Source organism: Miniopterus natalensis, chromosome 2 (genome assembly GCF_054644295.1).
Source record: "Miniopterus natalensis isolate mMinNat1 chromosome 2, mMinNat1.hap1, whole genome shotgun sequence".
NCBI classification, from domain to species: Eukaryota; Metazoa; Chordata; class Mammalia; order Chiroptera; family Miniopteridae; genus Miniopterus; species Miniopterus natalensis.
In genome coordinates, this window is record NC_142082.1 from 38218623 (window position 1) to 38245845 (window position 27223).

The 27223-nt window shown below is 34.4% G+C and overlaps 1 protein-coding gene across 3 annotated transcripts in view; it reads left to right on the plus strand.

Annotated features, from left to right (window-relative positions):
• The window catches only part of UGGT2 (UDP-glucose glycoprotein glucosyltransferase 2), a 138251-nt gene that overhangs the window by 100564 nt on the left and 10464 nt on the right, over window positions 1–27223 (plus strand). For 2 of the 3 annotated variants that reach the window (XM_087814269.1, XM_087814270.1), the window contains 9 exons: window positions 340–425; window positions 4004–4088; window positions 9540–9622; window positions 12219–12317; window positions 13314–13398; window positions 17223–17405; window positions 18782–18942; window positions 19339–19453; window positions 22417–22533. In XM_087814269.1, coding sequence (XP_087670395.1) covers window positions 340–425; window positions 4004–4088; window positions 9540–9622; window positions 12219–12317; window positions 13314–13398; window positions 17223–17405; window positions 18782–18942; window positions 19339–19453; window positions 22417–22533 — 1014 coding nt within the window. Of the gene's footprint in view, window positions 1–339; window positions 426–4003; window positions 4089–9539; window positions 9623–12218; window positions 12318–13313; window positions 13399–17222; window positions 17406–18781; window positions 18943–19338; window positions 19454–22416; window positions 22534–27223 lie in introns of those variants that run through there. The other variant, XM_087814271.1, reaches the window with a different exon arrangement.

Here is a 27223-nt window from a genome sequence, read left to right on the forward strand (position 1 = left end):
ATGGTATTACAGGGAAGTGTTTTGGTAAAATCATTAAAATTAGATGTTTTAGTAAAATCCTCTAAGTATTTCTAATAAGATAAAATAATTTTTATCTCACTAAAAACAAAATTGAAACCTTGAATGAGATATTAAATAAAACAAAAATGAAGGGACTTGTATTTTCAGAATGTCCTTTTACAGGTCATTGCAAAGTCTACTTCCTTGGAATTCATTTGTAGAATTCATTCATCCCACAGTTAGTACACACTTTCTTGGATGATTCATGTATAATCTTTCTTAGACAATTGGATGTGTGTTTACTCATATAACTATTATCATATTTTTCTCACTTAAAAGGGATATTTTCAATTAAAAGCAAACCCAGGTGCTTGGATACTAAAATTACGCCAAGGAAAATCTGAAGATATTTATCAAATAATTGGGTGAGTTATACAAATCACTTTTAAATTTTTATGTGTAAATAAGTTTTTAGTGTGATATAACCAAGATCATCAAAACAACTAAAATATTCACAACTACTATCACTATAAAACAAACAAAACACTGACATTTGTTCCAAAATTTTTGTTTCTTTTTATTTTAAAAATATAAAAAGTATGCCTAATATGTGCTTTATCTTATATAACAAAGCCGTTATCCATGGATTATGTTCAGTTTTTCATTTTTATAAATAAGAATTGGTTACTTTCATAGTAACTTACCTGCTCATCAATGAGCATAGTATAAAGCAGGGATTATCAAACTTTCTCTAGAGAAGCCAATAGAAAATACATAATGTTTTAGGGGACATGTGATCTTTGTCTGTATTCTTTTTTCTTAACCATTTTAAAATGTAAAAACCATTTTTAGTTCAGAGGCCATACAAAAATAGGTCATCAACCTGATTTCACTTGCCATCCAGTTTGCTGACCCCTTATAAAACCTTTTTACATCCCTTAATAAATGTCTGCTCTTTTCATTTATTTAAATAAATACAGGGTTGGGCAAAAGAAGATTTACAATTGTGAGTACTGGAAATACAGAGTTAATAAAGCTATTGTAATGATCATGGCCTGTGTGTCTTTTCCATATGAGCAACTGTAAATCTACTTTTGCTCTACCCTGTATTTATTGAGTACTATTATTATAGCAAGAACTGTGCTCACGAAAGATAATATGGGGATAAAGATTATTGAACCTTTTTTCACTGCTTTTCCTCTTTTCCTTATACTGTGCCTAGCACATAGTGTCATTCAACAAATATGCTTAATAATTTATGCACACAAAGCCTAGAATGGTTAATTCTGTAATAGGGAGGAGGGTTGGAGTAAGTCAGTGTTGACATTAGGAATGAGATAGTACCTCAAGATTATTTTGAAGAATTACAGTAAGTTACTACTAGTCATACTATAGACAAAAACATTCCAGGAACAGGAAGGAGGTGCAAATCTCATTTAAAATTCTTAGGGCCACATGTGTTTTAAAATTAGAATTTTTCAGATTTTAGAAAGTTAATATAGTACACATCATATATTATGACACATTGGGCAGGATCTAAGATAGCACTTCATTAAACGTTTCTGTTGTAAAATGTGTGAATATTTACATTAAAAGGATATTTAATGACTATAAAAGAAAATAAAAACAATCCACAGACTGGGAGAAAATCTTTGCAAAGCATACATCCAACAATTTATATGTAGAATATATAAAGACTTATCAAAACTCAACAGTAAGAAAACACCTGATAAATATACAGAAGACTTGAATGGACACTTCACCAAAGGAGACCTGGATGGCAAATAAGCACATAAAATTTGCTCAACATCATTAGTTATTAGGAAAATGCACATTAAACCCACAGTGAGATACTGCCACTCACCTGTTAGAATGGCTAACATTTCAAAGACTGACGCTACCAAGTGTTGGTGAAGATAGGAAGCAACAGAAACTGTCACACACTATGGGTGGGAATGTAGAAATAGTACAACCACTTTAGAACAATTTGGCAGGACCTTAAGAGTTTAAATACACACTTAAACCATATGATCCAGGCATTTCACTCGTAGGAATAAAAGAAAATATTTTACTCAAAAATAAAAGAACATATATGTTTATGCAAAGATTTGTACGTTAACGTTCATACCAGCTTTATTTGTGATTGCCAGACACTGGAAACAATCCAAATGTTAACAAGTGAAGAAACAGTGAAAATGTAGTACAGTCATACAGTGGATAAGAAATGAGAGGCAGTATGATTTACTTTACCTCTACAAAATTTAAATAATGTTTATATTTAGAATTCCACGAAAAGTGAATTTAAAAAAATAAATAATGCTTCCTGACATGTAATGAATCCTTTTCATTTTAAAGTGAATGGCTTTTATTGAGATAAAATGTTCTCAAATCCTATTGAGAATATAAATTATTTGAATGCTCCCTCTTTTCCTTCTTTAATTCCTTATCAATAAAGTCCATGTTCTCTGTCTGCTTAGCTTTTTCCCTTCATTTAAGCTGCTTACTCTGTTCCCATACCCAGTGATTTTTAGTTGCCTAGAGTTCCTTACAAAGGTCTAACAGTGCAGTAGTGAAGAGCCAAACTTCCTGGGCTGTTTAGATCTAGGATAATTGTGCCTTCCTCAGATGATGGTTGTAAACTATAAAGTGCTTGAAATAGTGCTTGAAATGGAGTAAGAATCTTCATCACTACTATCTGTGCCACTTGGTGGCAAGGAGGTTGGTTGCTTTAGATCTTATTCAGGGTTAGTTGCAGTATTGTACTTCCTAGCTCTACCCTGTTCTCAGGGGATGGTGGACTCAGTGGCTGAAGTTGCTGATCCCTTGAGTAAAGTTTGGTACTAGAAGCTCTTGAAAGTTTTTCAGAAATTTGATATTTCCACTACGTAAGTCGGTCATTGCTGAGCAGAGCTGTGCCTTCTACATTGGTTAGCCACCTCAGCGGTGAATTGGGAGTAAGACTGAGTCAAAGGCATGTGTTAGTCAACATAGTGCTAGAATCCACAGGGTTTCATTTTAGAAAAAATGTTGAAGTGTATAAATCTGACTGAACTTAATTATCTACTAATTTGACATCTGATTGCATTTCCTCTTTGACAAAATTCAATTTTTTTGGTAAATGTTTCATACAGTAGCGTTTTTCAGTACATAGTGAGTATAGTATTCAAAACATAATTATTGAGGAAAGCTGTCATATTTGCTTTTTTCAGTTTTAAAAATTAGACAATAATACATCATGTGTAATATAAAATAGAAACATTCAAGTGATATAGATGGACATCATAGACATTTCAGTCTTATGAGTTTAACAGTACACTTCAAATTTTAGTATTTGAAAATGGCTAGTAGATATTGAAAAGTTATTGGGCAACTTTTGATTATAAAATATATAAACAATTTAAAGTCTAGAAAATATTTTTTAATTATCATTGAAAATATCACAGAGATATGAAAGATTTGACTTTGTGATAATCTTGGTGTACAACAAAAGATAAGGAATAATTTGAGCTTTCTGAGTGATTAGGCAAGATCAAATTTAGAGAGTTACTTTTGTATAATGTTAATTTATACCAAGTTAAAATTGATTGGACAGCTTTGAAAATTGTAATGCATATAGCACATCTTAATTGACTATAGAAATATAAAATATGGCCTGTCCTGCACATGGCTCAGTGGTTGAGCATTGACCTATGATCTGGGAGATCACACTTCAATTCCTGGTCAGGGCACATGCCTGGGTTTTGGGCTCAATCCCCAGTGGAGGGTGTGCAGATGGCAGCCAATCAATGACTCTCATCATTGATGTTTCTATCTCTCTCTCTCTGTCCCTCTCCCTTCCTCTCTCTGAAATCAGTAAAGATATATTTAAAAAAATATATATATATATAATATGATATACACACAAGTGATAGTATACTTATATTTATTGCAAAATGCATTTATTTTATATTTTATGTCTTTTTGTGAACTGATTATAGATATTTACATGTTTTTCTCCTTTTAGGCATGAAGGAACTGACTCTCAAGTGGACCTAGGAGATGTCATTGTCGTGTTAAACAGCTTCAAAAGCAAAATACTGGCAATACAAGTATGTGAGGCAGAAGCTATTTATAGTCTTTGTTCTTAATATTAAAATTTATCTCTTGTTTTTAATTAATTGATTTTTATTTTACAACTAATTTCACAATTTTACTACCTAAAATGTCATATAGAACTCTGGCAATGGAAGGAAGAAGAGGATTAAATTCATGAGGGAAAGCAGAGAACTTAAAGATAGAAGGAAAATGATTTTTTTTTAAGTTATGATATGATATGTTTACTGTACCTACTGTATCTGCAAACCAGGTATTGTTACAAATTAGGCTCTAGAAATAATATCAGGAGCACAGGTTGAAAAACTAGCCCTGAAAAAAAGTGTTTCTTTCAAAAAGAGAGAGAGAGAAAATGAGTTTTTAATGATAACAGGTTTGGTTTTTTGAACCAACCCACCTAATTATTACTAGTAAAAATGTTGGGTAAAATACTTTTTATAAAAATCTTAAAAGCAATGAGGAGCTGACAATAATGAAATAATAAGGAAAATAAGGAAATACAAAACCAAAATTAAAGGGAAAATAGCCTTAGTGAAGTAAGCAAGCATAGAAGCTTCTCTTGTCCTGAGAAAGCTACTATTACCTTGAGAACATTTGTCCTTTCTGGTACACTTGCACTGTTATTTTGGTTTAATTTGAGGATGAGAGAGACAGAAATTAAAACTCTGGACCCACATAAAGCGGGTTATCTATTAGAAGACTCTCTCTACAATAAGCTGGCTATAGCTTCAGGGTAAGGATGAACCATAGTAAATTATCCCACACAGTCTTTTAGCCCAAATTAGTATCATCTAGGTAGTCTAGGGAACCCTGAGCCTTGAATTTGCACTAAAATAGGTCAAGATTGATAAGACTGTACAGGTATCTAGCAGAAACATCCATATAATTCTGGAATAAGATTACTATATCCAAATATACAAGAAAAAATGACAGAAACAACAGATAACAGATACAGAAGCACTCCATATATTAGAATTATTGACATAGATTCTGAAACAACTATGCTTATAATGTTTAAATTAGTAAAAGACAAGCTCGAAAACAATTGCATGGAACAGGAAACTATAAAAAGACCATGTCTGATGTTTTTTTAGTAGAACTTCTAAAACAACAATGCGATAACCAAAATTAAGAATTCAGTAGGTGACTTTAACATACCTGAAGAGAGAATTAAGTATCCCAGATACAACAGGGATATTAAAAAAAGAAGAAAATACAACCCAGTGCATAAAAGGCAAAGAAGTGAGTGAGAAATCTGATATATACAGGATTGCATTTACACTTGGCTATTCACTACCTGTGTGACCTTGGACAGACTGCTCAACTGTTTTCTGTCTCATTTTTCTCATTGATAACATAGAGTTAATAATAGAACTTACCTTATGTGTCTATTATAAGGATAAGATAGTTTAGCTTTGTAAAGCACTTTATGAGTGCTGAATAAATAAAATCAATTTAAATGAAGTTCCAGAAGAGTATGAAAGAAAGAATGAGGTACAGGTAATATTTGAAGCAATAATAATGGCTGAGAATTTTTATGAATTGAGGAAACCAATTTGCATATTCAAGAAGTCTCATGATTCCCAAGGAAGATATTGAAACGGAAATCCACACCTAGACTCCTGTTGATAAAACTGCAAAAAAACAAAGACAAAAATCTTGAGAGTAATCAGAAGAAAAAATAAAAATTACCTTAGATAACTGTAGTCTGACAATTGATTTCTTGGCAGTAACAATGAAAGCCAGAAGATACTGGAATGATATTTAAAAGCAATGAATGGAAAAAGGAATGCCAACCTAAAATAATTTGCCCTGAAAGGATATCTTTCAAGAAGAAATATAAGGTATTTTCAGGAAAATTAAAAACTGAGTTTGCCATCAGCACAAACTAAAATAAATTCTTAAAAGATGTACTTTAGACAGGAAAAAAATATGTCAGATGGAAGGTCTGAGTTTGAAAAAACAATGAAGAAAAGAAAATGATAAATATGTTGATGTGTCTATGAGCAGTAAATATCCAAAACAATAGTAAATGTCTTATGAGGTATTTAAAAACATATAGAACTAAAAATCATAATAACATTTAAACCTTAAGAAATAAGATTATTTGCAATAACATATAAAGTTCTTAGATAGATGATAGATAGATGATAGATAGATAGATAGATAGATAGATAGATAGATAGATAGATAGATAGATAGATAGATAATAGATAGACAGACAGATAGATATTGACCAGGATAAGGGTAATGATTACTTAGCGATTTTAGGACAAATACTTTTTTTTTAATTTTTAAGATAACCACTAAAAGAAAAGAAATAAGGTATGATGGCATAGTAAAGAGGAAAAATAGAGTGAAACAAATTAATCAATATAAATGGACTAAGAAAGGAGAAATAAAGCAAACATATGGGATATAGAGAAAGCATAAAATAATCTGAATTTAATACAATTATATTAAATGTAAAGGGGCTAAATTTTCCAATTAAAAGACGAAGATTGTCATACTGGGTTTTTAAAAATCCCAACTATATGCTGTTTGTAGAAAGCACATCTAATACATAAGAATACAGCTTCAGGGTGATGATGAAAATGAAATACAAGTGTGGCAAAAGGATAAACAAAGCTTGTATAGCTATACTAGTATGAGAGATATTAGACATTAAGACAAATAACATTACTAAACGTTAAAAAGGTCATTTTATATATATATATAAAGCAGAAGTAGAATTACAAGAGAAATTGACAATTCTCTGTCATATTTGGGATATTTTAAAACACATCACTTAGTACTTGATACAACAAGCAGACCAAAAAATGAAGAGCTACAGAAGATTTGAACAGTGTGATTATAAATTTTTACCTTATAGACATATATAGAACACAACACCTAGTAACACCAAATGAACAGTCTTTCAAACACAGAAAACATTTTTAAAAATTAGCTTAACAAAAATTAGCTTTACATTTAGTTGAAAACAAGTTTTAACAAATTTCATAAGAATGAAATCATACAGAATATGTCTTCCGTCTGTAGTGCAGTAGAGTAGAAATCAGTATCCAGTGATAACTAAGAAATATCCATATGGTTGGAATCTGTAAGATCCAATAACAGTAGGCTACCAAAGCTCTCACCTTAGATAGTACCTAGATTTTAAACTATCACCAAATTTTACTTTGCACCCCTATATAATAATCTATTTCTAATCACTTCTGTTTATCTTACGACCAGTTATACATGTTGCTCACACTCATCTTTGATACTCTTTCTTCTCTGATCTTGACTTCCTTTCTCAGTAATAGCTTATAGTGTCCCTTTGAATACATTTCCTTCTGGCCATTCCAGATGAAAACCCCACAAACCCAGACCAGCTGCTTAAGATAATAACTTAGCTCAAGTGCTTTAGGACTAGAATTTCAGCTAGTTTTATCCTAGCCCTGCAAACCGGGAAATTCCATTTGGTGTTGGTGTAGAAAATACAATTCCATCCTTGACCATTGAAAATTTGTTTTTCTTTTTCTTGAGTTGAATTTTTGCACTCTGTGTATTGGTTGTAATTTGACCTGCTGGCCCATAGTAGAGAGAAGGTCTAAGTCTTTCACCATAACCATCAAATCTTCGAGGGTCACCCATTCTACAGTCTAGCCACCTAGGTTTTTCATTTGTTTTTTAGTAGCACAGTTTTATCCCTTTATCATCCATATCTCAGTATTACACAAAAAGACAGAAAAAAGGGAAAGAAAAAAGGTAAGCAGCATCGAGGATTAGCCCATGAACTTCAGTAGCCCACTAATAAGAATTCCAGAAAGAAGAAAAAGAAAAAATGGAGGAGGGAAGTATCCCACAGATAAAGAGATAAAAATGTCTGTCAAAATGGTCCACAAACTAGGATGAATGAAAAATGGCCCAAATAAGATCACAGTAACTACCAAGGAGAAAAGTCAGGTTACTGCAATTGAATAACACTAGTACTAGCATCAGACATTGCATTTTCAAAATGGAGGTTATAAGACAGCAAAACAAAGCCTTTAATGTTGTGAGGAAAATTATTTTGAACCTAGAATAATTCTTTAGCTAAATTCTTAATCAAATATGAAGACAAAGTAAATTTCTTTCTTTAAGTGTGAAGATTTAGGAACATTATTTTTCACATTCCTTCTTGAAGTTATTTGTAAGCACAGTGAAGATGAAGAACAAGAAAGAGGAAGAGCCCTGCCAGTGTTGCTCAGTGGTTGAGCATCTACCCATGAACCAAGAGGCCACAGTTCCATTCCTGCCCAGGGCACATGCCCAGGTTGCATGCTCGATCCCTAGTAGGGGGCATATAGGAGGCAGCCAATCAGTGATGTTTCTCTCACATCGATGTTTCTATCTCTCTCTCCCTCTGCCTTCCCCTCTCTAAAAATCAATAAAAACATTTTTCAAAAGAGGAAGATAAATATTTCAGGAAATAGTTGCATTAATCTGAAATTTAAAGCGAAGAAGGCCTAGAAATAAACAGGCAGTTAATTATTGAGCTCCAGGAAAAATGTCTTCAAGAAGACAGGAATTCTAGACAACTAACACGAATAATAAGCTGGAAAATATTGGGTATGTAGTAAAGAACAAATATATCTCACCACTAGAAAAAATCAATAAAATTCCCCCAAAAATATTTCTCTATTGGTGGAATGTAAAAAAGCACAACCCATTTGAACTAGGAAGTCTACAAGTGGCACAGTAGTCATGTTATTGTAACTATAGAGGAAATATAATTGTAGTAGCCTTTCAGACTTTTCAGTGAATAATATTTACACTGTTACAATAAGCACTATTGACCGATTTTCAAAATGAACAAATAGCAAAGTGCAAAAGATATATTTACCAGACTAAATGAAAATATTATCTGTGTATTTACAATGATAAAATTATCATTGTTTAGCTAGTATAAGTTAGGAGGTGGAGGGAAAGGGTAGAGATTATAAATGGTATGAAAGAGGAACTGTTGAAGTTGTTGGAATAGAAAATAGAGATTTAAATATTATTTAAAGTTAAAGAAATACTTGGTAGAAAAACTAATGATAAAGGTATTACTACCAAGACTTTCAGACAAAAAGGGGAAGGGTGATATAAATGAGCTGATCATCTGTCGTCATGAAGAATGAAGAAAGTCTAAACCATGTGAATACAGATATACTAGTAGATATGTTTAAAGTTGATAAATCGGTAAGTACAAATATACATAAACTATTTAGCAGTATGGAGCTAATAGAAGAACTAAAAACAAGGTGTTGAACTGATCATTGAAACCAGATTGTGTCTATAATGTACTGAGATACTCTCTGGCTTCATTTACTGCAACTGTCTTAGATTTAGGGTCACTCTGCCCAATAAGTTATGCTAACTTTGCAACATAATATTTAAAGCTGCAAAATTCTAAAATTTCTCTTCACTATTCTGTCTAGGTGCAAAAAAAGCCAGACAAAATTAAGGAAGATATCCTTACTGATAAAAAAGAAAAAAAAGGAATGTGGGATTCCATTAAAAGGTAATTACAAATGAATATTTTAACACATAACTATAGATGCATCAGGAATCTAGTATGTGGAAACCCTGCAGATGGTAAACATTTAAAGTAAAGCATAGCTCCTCTCCTCTAAGAGGGAAAAGATAGATACATAAATTTTAATAATATAAGATAGGAAACTGGAGCTGTAAGACAGCTGGAAATAAAGTGCTGTACAAACCAAGGAAGAAAAGGGCTATATCCAGTTAGGAGGAAACTCAGAAAAGACACCTTGGAGAAGTGTGTGGCTAAGATCTGTTCTGAAGGATTAACAGGTTTTCAAAAGTTGGAGGTGGAGTGAAGGTACCTGGTTGCATGAAGATTGGGAATGCCAATCAAGGAACAGAAAGTAGCCTGGGTTAGTTGGTGCAGTGAATATAATAGGGAATCTATAAATTAGGTTGGGACCTATATTATTAGTTAATAAAAAAAGTAATATGTTGACTTACATATCTATAGAGTCCAGGAGTGGAGCTGGCTTTAGGCAGTCAGGTGATGTGGTCTGGAAGCTCTTCATCTCTTCGTTCTGTTATCAGTGCCTATTTCATTTTCAGATAAACTTTTACTCCCTGGCCAGTGTGGTTCAGTGGTTAGAGTGTTGACCCATGGACTGAAGGGTTACAGGTTCAATTCCGGTCAAGGGCATGTATCTGGGTTGCGAGTTCACTCCCCATCCCGGTCAGGGCGCATGTCTCTCTCTCCCTTCTCATTTCTTCATCCTTCCCACTCTCTCTGAAAAAGCAATGGAAAAAATATCCTCAGGTGAGGATTAACACAAACAAAAAAATTTTTTTTTACAAGGAAAAGATTGCCATCTCCAGTGGAAACAGAGGGCCTCTTCCAAATAGTACCAGTAAAATTTCCAAGGTTGACTCATTCATCCAACTATAGCCATGTGTCCCAAACTCAACTGATCACTATGACTTACCACACTTGGGTCATATGTCTCTTTAGAGCTGGTGAGAAGGCCTGTCCCACCTAAACCTCATAGAATGAAATTGGAGGAGGAGTGCCTTCCCCTCAAAATACCAAGTTATTGTTATTGAAGGATAAAGGGTGTTAGGCAGACAAAAACAAAATCTGCTGTAGATCCACATTGTGGAGAACTTTGAAAGTCCATTTTAGAGATTTGTACTTAATCTGATTATTTCGTTCAAGACTTAGAAATAGAAACTTTAGGCCAAATAGATTCAGCAACCTAAGCAAACTTTGTTATACTGATCAAAGCACTCGCATTATTTTGGATTTTGCCCAGTTGAGGCCTCTTTTTCTATAGATTCCTTGTTTAATGAGAAGAATCATGTTATTGTGCCAGTATTGCATTGAAGTAGTTACTGATAGAGAAAGGCTCAAACGCACTCATTTTGAGATGATTTGAAGAGTAGGTATGTTTGACAGGGGATAATGAAACAGAATCTGAGCATTTAAAGAGTATCTGTCCATGAGCTCCTATTAAAGCCAGAGGTAGAGCTAAAAATGAATAAAGGTAACCATTCAACTATAGCATAGCAACTTGCTATACAGAAAGGATACCAAAAACAAAGTAGTGCTTTGTTATAGAGATGGCAACTCCTCCAAATATATAAGTATTTTGTGTATTATAATGCTTTCATTTTTTTTAATCTTAGTTTTATCCTAAATAGAGTGATTTTTTCCCCCACTGAATCTTGTATTTTTCTTATTTGGGAGATTAATATAAGGAAAGATTTGAAAAATGCTTCCATTGTAACAATTCCAATTTGGCAAAATATATTCCATGATGATTATAAGTTGTTTAGTTTTCCAAATTTTAGTTAAGTATCTGTGCATGTAAAAATGATATTTTTAATTAAATAAAATTTTTAAATAAGAAAAAGAAGTTATACATTATGAATACCTTAAATAAAAGATTCAATAACTTTCATATATGAGATGGAGCATATAAAAGGCTGGCCTGGGTCCAGAAAGTGGTGAAAATGATAGCTGGGCCCAGAAGAATCCAGTGAGTGGATGTCACTCCCTAGCACTCTTGCTCCTCATGGGGGCACATGCAGAGTCCAGAGCTCTTCCTAGCCCATATGGAGTGGCCACTATAACTGGCCAGAGGAGCTCCCAATTGTAGGCACCTTTTATTCATAACGTTTTATCCTGGAGGAGCTGTGTCACTAGCACTCAAGAACCTACCTGTTACCACATCAGAAAACTCTTGCTGTGCTCTTCTTAGTTACACTCTTGTGCATCTGTTTCTTCCCTCACTCTTGGCCTATTTAAATGTCAATTCATTATATATGGCCATGGCATGCTGTAACTTACTCTCTGTTCTCAAAACAACATTTGTAACAAAAAAGATTCAAAGATATTACCTCATTAACCTAGAGACAATTGCATTCTGTTTTAATTTTTTTTTAATCATAAAAGCTTTGTTACAGTGTCACATGTTTTAATATTAACAATTCATAATATTTAGAACTGGTTTCAGTGTAATAACTTCACTTTGAAAGGCAGTCCTATTTTTATTGCTTATAAAATCTAGTATTTGGGTATATAAAGTTTGCAGATATAAATTTAGAAATAGCAATCACTACTTTTTTATTCCAAGTTTCACAAGAAGTTTGCATAAAGAAAAAGACAAAAAGGAAACAGACGTTCTGAACATTTTCTCAGTTGCTTCTGGCCATTTATATGAACGCTTTTTAAGGTAGGTATATTTTTTATCTACTGTTTGTAAACATAATATATTTACTTGGTTCAAAAAGAATTTTTAAAGTTCAAAAGAATAAAAATATGTACAGTGAAAAATATCTTCCTCTTTTCTTGATACCTAGTTCCCTTTCCCACAGGAAACCAATATTATTTTCATATCCTGCCAAAGATATGTGTAGACAAGCAAATATATGTATTTTTTCCTTTTTTAGCCTCTTTTTACCAAAATAGTAACAGTGTATATATATTGTTCTGCACCTTGCTTTTTTTCCTAACCTAAAATTGTGAGGAAAGTATTTTTTTTATATATCATGAAATTTCATGAGTTTGACTGATTTGGAATACTGATGTTATTTAAGACTATAAAATGGACATATTTTATAACAGCATATGCGATAAAAAATATACCTTGTAAATTTCCCTTTTCCAATAAAGAAATGCCTTGTTTTATATAAAAAGCAAGAAGGAGCAGTGAGAGGAGGAAAGCATATTTACAAACTACAAAGGACTGTTGTTTTTAACTGTTTATATAGAAGCATCACAGAGAATGCCTCAAAAATGTTCGAACATATGTTTATATTTTAAGATGGAACTTTAGATATATCTATATCTTCTCCAGTCAGAGGTCTAGAGTACAAAACAAGTTCCCTGTCCAGTGAGTTTATCAATATAGACAGATCATTCAGCACTTCACGTGTTTCACATCTCTTGAAGTACAGTTTCTACTGGATGTGTATCGCTTTCACACCATTGTAAAGTCAGAAATTCGTAAGTCAAACCATCATAGGTCAGGAACCCTCTGTAAATTTATAGTCTTATACATTACATACTTGATGAGCAAGCATAATATTTAAAGGTCCTTCAGTCTATTTTCTTCATAATACATAGTGCAAAACTTCTAATAATACCTTTAAATACTTAAAAGCCCTAGGAAAAGTAGGATAAATTCCTATTAATGTTAACTTAGTGGGTTTAATGTTCTTTTATACAGAATCATGATGCTTTCTGTTTTACGTAACACCAAAACACCAGTAAAATTCTGGTTCCTAAAAAATTATCTCTCACCAACATTTAAAGTAAGTACATCAATCTTTTTATTATAGAATGGTTAATGTTTGAATAGTAAATTCTTTATATCATTGTAAGTTCATATAACTTTTTACTTTTCAGAATGAGTCTTAAGATGTATATTCAAATTACTATTTTTAATCATTTTTGAAACTTTGGTATTCAGTGTATTTTTATCTAGCTTAAGAAAATTCTTATGCAATTTTTATTTAAGGAAGTGTTTGAAAGGACAGCAGGAGATGGCTTATTTTTAAGTAAACTCAAAATTAGAAAAATTAGTGGTTTGTCATGATATGATAATTAAATAATATTTGACAATGAAAAATATGTACAAATTTTTAATAAAAAGAATTAGATTCTTTTTACAAAAATAGGCAGAAACAGTAGTAACAAGAAAATATGAACACTGTGCCACAGAAAATAGTCTAAAAGCAGGAACAACAAGCTCTTTTATCTTTGTACAGTGCATTTATTGCTGTGGTAGTATGGACACTATATTTAGAAGTCTGCTGCATTTTATATTTAGAATTTTTCAGATGGCCAACATCTGTTACCCTTTACTCACCCCTATAATCCTGCTGCAAAGTATGCTCTGTTCTTTCTCTTCTCACTACAGATTAATTAGATTCCATGAACGTTAGGGTCTCATTTAGCAACAGTTCAAATGAGTCCTCTTTTTCTAGACCAAAACCAGTGGTAAAAGCAGAAAATAAAAATAGCTAACCATGCTTTTATTCCTTAATATTGCATATTAAGGCACATTGCTAACTACTTACATTATTCAGTTATGGTTCATAAAGTCTTGTTACCAGAAAACCAAGACTGAGAAATTACATAACTGGCCTATACAATCAGGAGACATCTAGAAGCACCCTTATGTCCAATAATTCACTACCCAGACTCACAAAACTCAGAAAAGCATTTATGCTCACAGTTTCAGTTTATTACAGCAAAAGGGTACAGATTAAAGTCAGCAAAGCAAAGAGATGCATAGGACAAGGTCCATGGGAGACCAGACCCAGGGCTTCCAGTTGTTCTCTCCCAGTGGAGTCATGTGGACAGAGCTTATTTCTCCCAGCAAAATTGTGTGACAGTACTTATTGCCTGGCAAGCATGGCTCAGAGGTTGAACGTCAACCCATGAACCAGGACATCACGGTTCGATTCCCGGTCAGGGCACATGCCCAGGTTGCGGGCTTGATCCCGCAGTAGGGGGTGTGCAGGAGGCAGCTGATCAGTGATTCTCTCTCATCTATCTCTCTCTTCCTCTCCCTTCCTCTCTCTGAAATCATTAAAAACATATGTTTAAAAAATATATATATGTGACAATACATATGGAGTATTGCCTACTAGAAGCTCACTCAAACTGGTTTCCAAGGTTTTTATTGGGGTTGGTCACGTAGTCCCACCTGATGGTCACAGTGGCTGACCTTAGCCTCTAGCCCCTCTAGAGATTGAGCTAATACCTTGTGGTCCAAGGTCCCCACCATAAATCACATCTTTGGATAGACTGGCACGGCCTAAGGTGCCCAGGTTAATAAAGGCATTCTTATTAGGCAGCACATTCCAAGGATAGAGGTTACGTCCCAGGAGCCAGGGGCAAAGGGCCCAACATTTTTTTAAGCAAGATTTGTCTTTTATAGCACGGACCCAAGATCTAACAGCTAATTAGGAACATAGCTGAGATTTGAACTCAAGCATTCTGACCTCAAAGCTCAGGTGCTTATTAAGCCCTGTGTAGCAGCCCACCACCTCCAAGAGTGCTGCCTCCTGTGATCATTCTGCAGTAGGCAAAAAACTGCAAAAGAACCCATTAACATAATCAAGAAGTCATACTAGCTTTTTACTAAAATTTTAACATGTTATTCTACTAGGAAAATGGGTATTTAGCACTACGTAAACTGAAATGGTACTGTCTAAAGAGTATCTCTTAGTAGGAAATGCTATTCACCAGAAATACGGTGCTTCTTCTGGATAAAAGTCTTGTACTACATGGTCAAAAGTAATACCATATCTGAAGTAATATTTCCCTAGTTTGGTAATTTTGTTCCTTTCCCTCAAAATTTTTATCTTTTACAACTTTTCAGTGAATTATAATATGTACAAATCATAAGTATGCAGAATGATGAATTTTTACAAACTTAAAACACCTTTGTCTTGTATCTCTGTATCCAGCAGCCAAATACAGAAACAGAAATTATGAATGCCATAGATCCTTTCCCTTCAATTAAAAAAAATACCCCCTCTTTTTCTTTAAATATTTGCTGAATTGTATCTACTTAAGAAATAATTCTTTCCTGACCACACTATGTAAAATTACAGATCCTTTTGATCTATCACTCTATTTCCATTCTCTTTTTATTTTTTTCATTATACTATCTTCTATAGATAAATTACTAACTTTGTTTATTTTCTATCTTTGCCTCTAAAATGAAAGTGTGTGAGGGCCATGATTTGTGTCTGTTTTGTTCACCACTGTATCCTTGTGGCCTAGAAAGTGCCTGGCATCAAATACATGCTCAGTGAATGTTTTTAAATATATATTTGCTGAATTAAAAAAGGTTTTAAAATTTATTTTCACTTTTTAAAATTTTGAAGCCAAAGCAGTGATTCCCAGAAACTGGTTTAGCCATAATTTCAACATTTCTATTCACCGATGCTTACAGTAAGAACATAATTTAAATCTATGTTGTTCTCTCTTTAAAAGCAGGGAGAAAATTAAACTAAGTATGTAATCAGAAACTAGCTACAGATGAGACCTGAGGAGAGAATGCAAATTCCATGTTTGCTAACCCATCTTGCCCTCTCCTTTATCACCCCCCCTCTGAGTTTTGGGGCTCTTAGCCACAATTAGCCAATGCTGCATTTCAGTAACTGCTCTGGTGTAAGAAGAATAAGATACTCTAAGCCTGTAAGACACTAAATCAAATACAAAGTTTTCAGACCACAATAACTTCCTTGTAGTTTTAATCATTAAATTAGTCCTAAATCTCAAACATGAAACTCCTGTCCAGACTTTATCAACTTACCATTCGTTTTATGGGCCTGTACATCCTCTTCATACATGCTGGTTTGTACAGGGTGGGCAAGAGTAGGTATATATGTGTGAGTACACTAAACATAGTTTATTCTTGTATTATTATTTTTTATTATTTTTTTATTTTCCATACAAACAACTATAAACCTACTTTTGCCCCACCCTGGCTGTAAACTGTTCAATGCATAAGTGATCCAAGATCCAGGGGCCTTTCCTTCTATAGTCAGGTGTTCTCGAGTCTAATGTTAGTTGTAAAAATATGGGAACATTTATCTTAGTTAATAAGCTTGCTAATTAATATAATATACCTATTTTTAATGTCATTTAATTATTTGGTTGTATATATACTTGTCTCTTTATATTTGCCAGCATTTCCATATTTCTCATTAATAGGTATAAGGTGTAGAAGTAGTATTTAGACATTTATCAATTTGTTTTTAACAGTTCTATAGTAAACTCTGCCTTTTATTTATTTATTATTTTTTAATTTTTTGGGGTGACATTGGTTCGCAAAACCATACAGGTTTCAAGTGTACATCTCAATAAAACATCATCTACACACTGCATCATGTGCTCATCACACCAAGCAAAGTCTCTTTTTGTCCCCATTTCCCCCACTTTGCCCACGTCTACCTAGTCCCCACCCCTCTTTCCATCACCATTCTGTTATCTGTGTCTATGTGTTATATATATATTAAACTCTACTTTTTAAAATGATAATTTTTTCTCAAAGGCAAAAACTGCTTTTTCTTCCTTGAACATATTCTTTGATTTGTGTGTATGTGTATTTTTTTAGGAGGTAATTCCTTACATGGCTAAGGAATATGGATTCCAATATGAACTAGTCCAATATAAGTGGCCCCGCTGGCTTCACCAACAGACGGAAAAACAAAGGATTATTTGGGGTTACAAAATTCTCTTCCTTGATGTCCTTTTTCCTCTAGCAGTGGACAAAATCATTTTTGTTGATGCTGACCAGGTAATAAGATTAACTGTTGTTTTTAGTAGTACTTAAACTTTTTTCACACTTCTTCCTTAGTATAGGGACTTAATTTATGTTGCTGGTATTTATCACTATCTTTGTTGCCATTCTACATAAACAAGTAAGACATGATTGTGATACATCTTTTTAAAAAACTCAGATTTCCAGGGGAAAATTAAAGATATTGCAAGAAATACCATTTCTTAGTTAGGAAATGGCAGTTTTCTCTCTGAAGTAGTAGTTTTTTAATTTTGGTAATTAAAAATAAATGATTGTATTAGTCATAATAGAAGTTATATGAGTTCCTATGAATATGAGCTGATGGTTGTATAAAATGAGCTGTTCTTCCTGGGAAAGATAGCAATTGCACACAACTCTCTCTCTTCTCACTCTTCCACCTTCAACAGCATTTAGCCATAAACCAAATTCTCATCATTCTATCATTTAACGGGAAAAAAGTGTCCCAAATTTGGCCCAAAAAAACATCATGGTTCTCAGCTTTCAGAATTTATATGTCCACGACTTTGCCCCTTTCCTCCTTGAATACCTTTGTAATCAATCATTCATGGCAAAAAAGTGTTTGGAAAAATGCACAAATTTCTAAAAAGAACAGTAATATGTAAATATTAATGTTATATAAATTAAAATGCATAAGTTAGTACTTATATTTAGGACAAAAAGTATATTTTCAAATTCTATGTTAGATTTTACTTATATCATAAACTCTATTTTTTTTGTTATTTCCAAATTGATAAATGTGAATCATTATAATTAAAAACTAAGAAAATGGGCAAATGTGCGTGATGAACTAAACATTTCCAAACCTACTGTCTAACCAAATTTATTTCTCCTACCTGCCCACAACATATACAGTGATAGTTCTCCAGCAGGCTAGAGCCTATTAAAAAATGAAATATATCAACATTATTGTATTAAAGCCATTGAAGATAGGAGATTTTTCTTTATGATTCAAACTAATATTTGCCAATATACAATAATGGAGATTTATCATAAAAATGATATTGAATTGTTAATTCATACCTTGAGAAACTGAGAGCTGTGCATTTGTCTAATATTTAGTTCCTTCCCAGAATACATTTTGTTTAAAATATATTGATGACAGTGATGTAATAATTATTCTTATTAATGAGTAAGACCTCTGTCATGTTGACTAGGTATATAAATTTTAGGTTATTTTTAATTTGTGTGGAGAAGAGAAAAAATAGAAACTTAGTAAATTCATATTAAATGCAAGAACTGTAAGAAAATCCAGTGCTCTATATTTCTACAATAAGGTAATGATTTGAGATTCACATAAAAGGTGCTTATATTATTTTATAGTCTTCACCAGAAAAACTATTTTAATTATTTAGATTGTGAGACATGACCTGAAAGAACTTCGAGATTTCGATCTGGGTGGAGCTCCTTATGGGTATACTCCATTTTGTGATAGCCGCACTGACATGGATGGGTATCGTTTCTGGAAGAAAGGATATTGGGCATCACATCTTTTAAGAAGGAAATACCATATCAGGTAAGAAAACTTATACTGTTACTTTTTAGTAAATAACTTTTGAATCACCAATACTCAGTTCTCTTAGAAATTACACAGTAATGGCAACCAATTACATAGTCTATTACATGCCAGGCACTCTTACAAGATTTTACATATATTAACTCATAAAACCTCTATGACAACCTTGAGATACTATTGTTATCCCCGTTTTATAGATGTGGAAACAGGCATACAGCACTTAAAATAACTTGCCCAGGCTTACATAACTAAACCGAGTTAAACCCATGTAATATGGCTCAAGTAATATGCTTCTAACTACTACAGACAATTTAAATTTGGTTTGTCATATAAGTAGACAAACACTGGGGGAAAGTAAAAATCTATAAATAACATAGGAGTACTCATTTTTTGCAGTGCCTTATATGTAGTGGATCTCAAGAGGTTCAGGAGAATTGCAGCAGGTGACAGGCTCCGGGGCCAGTACCAAGCTCTCAGTCAAGATCCAAACAGTCTTTCAAACCTAGATCAGGTAAGTAAAGTGTGTGTGGAATAATTGTCAGTATATAGAGATAGACTGCTCCAACTGCTGGCTTGTAAACTTCAAATTTTTATATTTTCAGCTTTTTCTCTTTATAGAATTCTCTATTGGATATCCAGACTTACATATAATTTTTTTAACTTCAAGCTCAACATTTTAAAAAATAAAAGTATTTTATCTTCACTTTTCCATCCTAAAACTACTTCTTCCCACTATATGCCCTATCTCACATACCCTATCTTTTTCTTACTTCCATCATCATTTAAACGTGTCTCTCTGGTCTTTAAAACAAACTCACTTCCTCCTGTGCCCCATCTGCTACTGCCTTACATTTTCTTTTACCTAATAGAAAATTTTTTTCTTCACATCCCACTAATGAAAACTACAATGAGTAATCCTACACACCCATTAGAATGGTTAACATTAAAAAAACTGACCACACCAAGTGCTAACAAGGTATGCAGTGGCTAGAACTTGCATACATTGCTGATGAGAATGTAAAATGGTATAGCCATTTTGGAAAATAGTTTGGTGATTTCTTATAAATTTAAATTTACACCTGACATATGACCAGTCTTTCCACTTTGAGGTAATTACCCAAGAGAAATGAAAACACATTGTCTACACACACTTGTGTGTGAATAGACACATACATAATTGTTCGACAGCATTAAGGTCCCCCTTAAGATTCATGTTCATGAGGTTAAAATGAAAACAGCATGGTTTATGTGTGTCCATGTGTTTTGCAAGCCATGTTTAGTTGCAGGACTATAATTTTGCCAAGTGAGTACAACTAAGTGAAACCAGGGTAAGCCAATTGAGAGTATATTCAAGGGATTAACTGTAACGATTAACCATAGAAATTAAGTTATGTAAGGAAGGAAGCAAAGACATCAAGGGGTGATGGACAATGAAATAGGATCATTTGACTGGAAGTTCAAATGATGACCAAAAGATACTGATATCTGAGTACGAGATGGAGTGAGTTGAAAATCAAGAGGTGGTCAGAGAGTGGGATCATGAATTTGAAATTGCAGAGGACTTGGCTAGGACATGACCAGGGGAAAAAGTGGCTGAGATAAGATGACAGACCAGATAATTTAAGGAATGGATTCCAAGGAAAAGCGTTTTGGAAGAAACCATGTAGCTTTTTATTATTATTATTATTGAATAGACTTTTCTTTTTTAGAGCAGTGTTAGGTTTACAGAAAAAAAATTGAGCACAGCTCTGGCCAGTGTTGCTCAGTGGTTAGAGCATCGGCCTGCACACTGAATGGTCTCGGGTTCAATTCCTGATCAAGGGCAAGTACCTGGGCTTCAGGTTCACTACCTGCCCCTAGTTGGGGCACGTGCTGGTGGCAGCCAGTCGATGTGTCCCTCTCACCTCTCTCTCTCTCTCTTTCTCTCTCCCCCCTTTTCCCCCTCTCTCCCCTCCTCCCACACTCCTTCCACACTCCTTCCTTCCCTCCCTCCCTTCCACTCTCTTTGAAAAGCAATGGAAAAAATCCTCAATTGAGGATTAGGAAAAGAAAAAAAAATTGAACTTAAAATACAAAGAATTTCCATATTTATGGGCTGTCTCTTCTATTCCATTGATCTGTTTAGTCTTTTGCCAATACCATACTTTCTTAATTACTATAGATTTTTATAGTAAGACTACAAGTTCAGTAGTATAAGTCCTCTGACTTTGTTGTTCTTTTTCATTATTGTGTTGGCTATTCTGGATTTTTTGCCTTTCCATATAAACTTTAGAATCGGGTAGGCCAATATCCACAAAATAATTTTCTGGGACTTTTATTGGGATTGCATTCAATCTATAGATCAAGTTGGGAACAATTGACATTTTATCAATTTTGTGTCTTCCTATTCATGAACATGGGCTATCCATTTATTTAGATCTTCCCAGATTTCTTATATCAGAATTTTGTAGTTTTTTTTTCTCATGTAGAAGAACATATTTTGTTAGCTTTTTACCTAGGTTTATTTTTTTGTCTTGTTTGTTTTTGGTGCTAATGTCATGGTGTTGTGTTTTTAATTTCAAATTCCAATTGTTCATTGCTGGTATATAGCAATTTTTTGTTTTAATACTTTTTTAATTGATTTTTTGAGAGGAAAGGAGAGGGAGAGAGAGAACATCAGTGTGAGAGCGAAACATTGATTGCCTGCCTCCTGCATGCCTCCTCTTGGGGATTAAGCCTGAAACCTGGGCCTGTGCCCTGATCAGGAATTGAACCAGCAACTTTTCAGTACTTGAGATGACACCCAACTGAGCCACACAAGCCAGGGTGCAATTGACTTCTATATATTAACTTTGTATCCTAAAACATTGCTATAATCACTTATTAGTTCCAGTAGGTTTTTTTATTGATTCTTGGCACTTTTTGCATAAATAATCCTGTCATCTGTGAACAAAGACAATTTTATTGCTTCCTTTCCAATTTGCATATCTTTTATTTCCTTTTCTTGTGTTGTTGCATTAGCTAGTACTTCCATTATAATCTTTGCTTAGAAAGCCCTGAGCATACAGAAAAGTGAAAATGTTTATGGAACATTGTTTTAACAGGAAAGTGAAAGGTCACCTCAGAATCTGGAGAATGTGGTGGTAACTGACATAAACAGTAATAGCAGGCACAGTGTGAATGATCAATCCTGTTGTTTCAAGGCAGATAGAGGGAATCTGTTTGGGGAATGTGAAGTGGTGGGTTTCTAGGCCTCCTTCAGCCCTGATCCTAGGGGTCAAGTCCAAGGCAGGTGTGGACTCAATTCCAGTGCATGGATTTATTCATGACACAGATGACTGCATCAAGTTAAGTACTTAAAGCTTAAAAGTAGAAAGATATCTCAGATTTACATGTTTTTAAGGATCTATTTATAATCTAAATGACATCTTTGACTTCTTTTGCTCTGACTCTAATCTCTATACCTCTTTGTTTAAATCTTTTTTTCCCCTGTAGGATCTTCCCAATAATATGATTTACCGAGTTGCCATTAAGTCTCTTCCTCAAGATTGGCTGTGGTGTGAAACCTGGTGTGATGATGAATCCAAACAAAGAGCCAAAACAATCGATCTGGTGAGTGCCTGTGGTTATTTTCATTTGTGTATAAGCAGATACGAAAATGTTCACTAAAAATATTTTATGTTTTACAAATGGAATGGCACACACTGATACACTGTTGCTCAGTTTGTTATTTTTTATTGTATTTCCTTAGGTTGGCAGGTGTAGGGCTGTGTCAGGGATTCCCTGAGTCCACCCCAGGTTTGATGTTTCTGTAAGAGGACTCACAGGACTGAGAATATAGTCATGCTTGTGGCTATGATTTATTCGAGTGAAAGGGTACAAAGCCAGGACAGCAAAGAGAAAATGTACATGGAGTGAAGTCCAGAGAAAACCAGGCTTCCAAGAGCCCCATCCTGTGAAGTTACATGGAACAAGCTTAATTCATTAAGCTATGAAAATTTTCATAACAAGCATGAAATGTTGTCTCCTGGGGAAGCTATTAGAAACCCAGTGCCCGGGATTCTTATTGGGGGCTGTTCACATAAGCACCCCCTCTGTCTGGCACATACCAAAATTCCCAACATGCAGAAGGAAGGTATGTGTTCAGCATAGACCAGGTTGTTTGCACAGATTAGGCCCCATGAGCCATTCTTATCAGGGAATGGGGGGAACACTCCTGAAATACACGTTCCCAGGTGCCAGCCATGCTATGCTTTCTAAGAATAGCAATCTCAGGCCAGCTGTTAACTTTTTTCACACAAGGGCTTTTGAAAGAAAGGCCATGAGCTGGCTGACACATTCATGAGTTAGCTATCATCTCAGCATATCATCAGTTTAATTCTCCTGCCAATATTTTTCCTAAATAAAGATAACCAAAATAATTGTCTCCGCTCAAATTATTTTATATATGTCTATTTTCTTCCTCATTTTTGAGAAGTATTTTTTATTACCTTTTCATTTTAAGCAATTTAACCATGCTACCCAGTTTAACTCTTCTTGACACGAAATATTTCAAACTAGTTTATTGTCTGTCTAGGATTCACATTCGAATACTGTATTGTCTTTTAACAGTTATGAGATATTATCATTCTTTTTCTGACCATATTGTTTTTATGTGCTTATTTAAGTATAAAATAGTTGTGTACAAGATCATTACTGAAGAATAAGCTGTCTAAATATTAGAATTCATACAGTTTTGAGCAAAATAGGACAGAACATTAAAATATAGGGATGTTTTTCCAGATACGTGTACAATTGTATAGAAAAAAAAGTGGCATGCCAGAATATTAGAATGCAATTCTAATATTGATGATAGATAGAATAAAGTAGATGATAGAATGTAGCAGAAACAAATAAGAAGGCATTATTAAGAAAGCAAGGGAATTTTCTTTTTATTATAGTTTATTGGGGTGGCATTGGTTAACAAAACCATACAGGTTTCAAGTATACAACTCAGTAAAACATCATTTGCACACTGCATCCTGCGCCTGTCACCTGAAGCAGTTTCTTTCCCTCCCATTTATCCCAACTTTGCCCACCTTCACCTATCCCAACCCCTTCCCCTCTGGCTACCACCACACTGTTGTCTGTGTCTGTGTGTGTGTGTGTTTGTGAGTTTTTTGCTTAATCCTATCACCATTTTTTCACCCAGCCCTCCAACCCCCTTCCCCTCTGACAGCTGTCAGTCTGTTCTATGTACCTATGCTTCTGTTTCTTTTGTTTGTTAGATTACACATAGAAGTGAGGTCATATGATACTTGTCTTTCTCTGACCAGCTTATTTCACTTACCATAGTGTTCTCCAAGCCTATCCATGCTGTCACAAAAGGTACCACAGGTTTTTTATCCACTCATCTACTTTTGGGCACTTGGACTGCTTCCAAATCTTGTCCATTGTAAATAGCACTGCAATAAACATAGAGGTGCATATATTCTTTCAAATTAGTGTTTTGGGTTTAGAAGCAAAGAAATCTTCTAAAGAGAGATCAAGAACATTACTAAACATAGCTAAGATGTTGTTTAAGGTTGTGTTGTAACATAAAATGTTGTGACTCATACCTTAGTGACATGAAGTCTCCTTGGGATCCTTAGGAATACTTAAGTTAACTTGAGCTACTGTAACAAACTCCCAGATTTCAGTGGTTTCACACTCACCCAAGTACAGATGTAAGTGGGTGCCCTGTCTGTGAGTAGCTTTCCTGTATAACATAACTCAGGGACCAGTCCCTATTCAGCTTGTGGCTTGTTCATCCTCTAGGGTCTTGTCATCATCGGTACCCATCCGTCCAGTATGGCAGTGATGTACCGTATGTTGCCAGTGAGCACCTAAAAAGTTGTCAGTCTGAACTGATGTGCTGTGGGATGTAAAATACACACCAGATTGGGAAGGCTGTGCAACAAAAAGAATGTAAAAATATTACTAATTTTTATATTGATTACATATTGACTGATAACATTTTGGACATATTGGGTTAAATAAAATGGAGTATTAAAATTTATTTCACTTGCTTGACTGGCATGCTCAGTGGTTGAGCATTAACCCTTGAACCAGGAGGTCACAGTTGGATTCCCCATTAGGGCACATGCCTGGTTTGTGGGCTTGATCCCCAGTAGGGGGCATGCAGGAGGCAGCCAATCAATAACCTTCTCTTATCGTTGTTTCTTTCTCTCTTCCCCTTTCCGTGAAATCAATAAAAACATATTAAAATAAAATTTATTTCACTTGTTCCTTTTACCTTTTTACATGTGGCTACTAGAAAATTTTAAATTCCATATGCAGTTTCCATAATATTTCTGTTGGATAGTATGATCTGGAGTGAAGGAAGCATCCTGACTCCTAAGGGCCTTGGCCCCTTGATAGAACTTGGTCATGTGGCCACATATAGATGTAAGAGGAACTGAGAAATGTCATTCCTGGATGGGCAGCTACTTCCTAGCAGTAGGTCTGCATAGGAAAAGGACAGTGACATAAATTTTGGTGGACAGCTTAGCCATCTCTTCCTCAGAAACACTAAAAATAAAAATGAGAGAACCTGCTACTTTGAGCTAGCTTCTTGGGGAAAAGGTTAAGGGAATGCAGAAAAATTCCAAGGAAATGGCATAAGGGTGAGGAAAAAGCATGAATAATGGTATTGAAGGTGAGACTCTATTTCAGTAAGGATTTCTCTATCTGGGCTTTACTAACATTTGGGACCACATAGTTCTTTGTTGTGAGGTCTGTCCCATGCACTGCAGGATGTTGAGCAGCATCCCTGGCCTCTACCCACTAGATAGCAGCAGCACCCCACCAACCCCAGTCATGACAAACAAAAATGTCCCCAGACCTTGCCACAGCTCCCCTCAGGGGAATACTAACCCCATTTAAGCAGCATGGATGTAGATTGTAGGAAAAAAATTGCAGCACAGTAAAATTAAGGAAAACATAGTATTTTTATTTTAATAATTTCTGCCACAAAAAGAGGGAAAATAGTTCCATTATCTTCACATTATCGAACATATTGCCTATAGTTATATTATGAAAAAAATCCTATTTTCCACTACTTGAGATTAAAAAGTTGACAGTGGAATGAACTGAAAATATCTGGTGAGGAAAAGATTAAGACAAAAGGCTCATGGCTAATAATTAATAGCTTTCCCATAAGGCTGGGGCGGCAGGGGTAAGGGAGGCAAATTTCAGCAACCATGAGAAAATGTAACTTAGAAGTGAGCTTCAAGACTCGTTTCCTGTGAATGCTTTGTAATGAGGAAGTGGATGTCTGTGTAGCTTTGTGAAGTCTATGCTCCTCTCATAGTCTTTTCTGTCTCAGTCAAGGGCATTTCCATTCTTTACTTTGCTCAAGCCAAAGACACCAGGGCCATCTTTGATGTCTCTCTTTTCTCACAACTCACATTCAGCCCATTAGCAACTCTTGTCCTCTGAACCTTCAGTACATCCAGAATTAGATGCTTCTCAACCATCTTCTCACCTTTTCTTTTGCCTTTTAAACTATATAATTTCCCAGGAAACTCTATAGTAGGACCAATTGCTAAGTAGTTTAAAATGATCATATATTAGCGGAACCTTGGAGATGATCTTGTTTTAATTTCCTCCTTTGTAGATGAAGGAACTCAGATCACACACGCACACACACACATGCATGCACAGACGCACAGTTAAGTGACATATGTGGGTCTTACTCTACCAACCAGTAAGGTGGAACCCTGAGGACTGAGATTTATGTACTACTCTGAACTTCACAACCATTAGTATTTGGACAGATGAGTTCCAGTTAACTGATTTTTAATACACTCACAATTGCTCATTAGAACAGAGGCATGTGAAGGGGAATGAATGCTTTTGCTAAAGAGACTCAGGACATTTCTAAAGGCTGACAAATGGTTTTGTCTGTGGAAAATGTAAAGTATATTATCCAAATTTTTAGTCCAGAGAAAAGGTAAGAAAGTATTTATTAATATAGTCTGTGCTATGTTCTTTGTCAGAATAGTCATGTATTTAGACCTCTTGTCAACAAAACATTTTACAGAATTGTTTGGCAAACTTATGAACAATTTTTGTTTGAATTTCTGATTGAGGTATTTGTGTTGAACACTTACTGCCTACATAAACTGTGATTTGTCATTTCACTTGATCTGTCTCTATTAAACTAATTCCAGTATTTCTAGGACTTAGGACTCTGCTTTTTATAAAATGCATTTTATTTACTCCAGTGACACAGCAGTGTCCTCAAGTATTTCCTTTATGTTTCTGGAGCATGGTTTTTCTA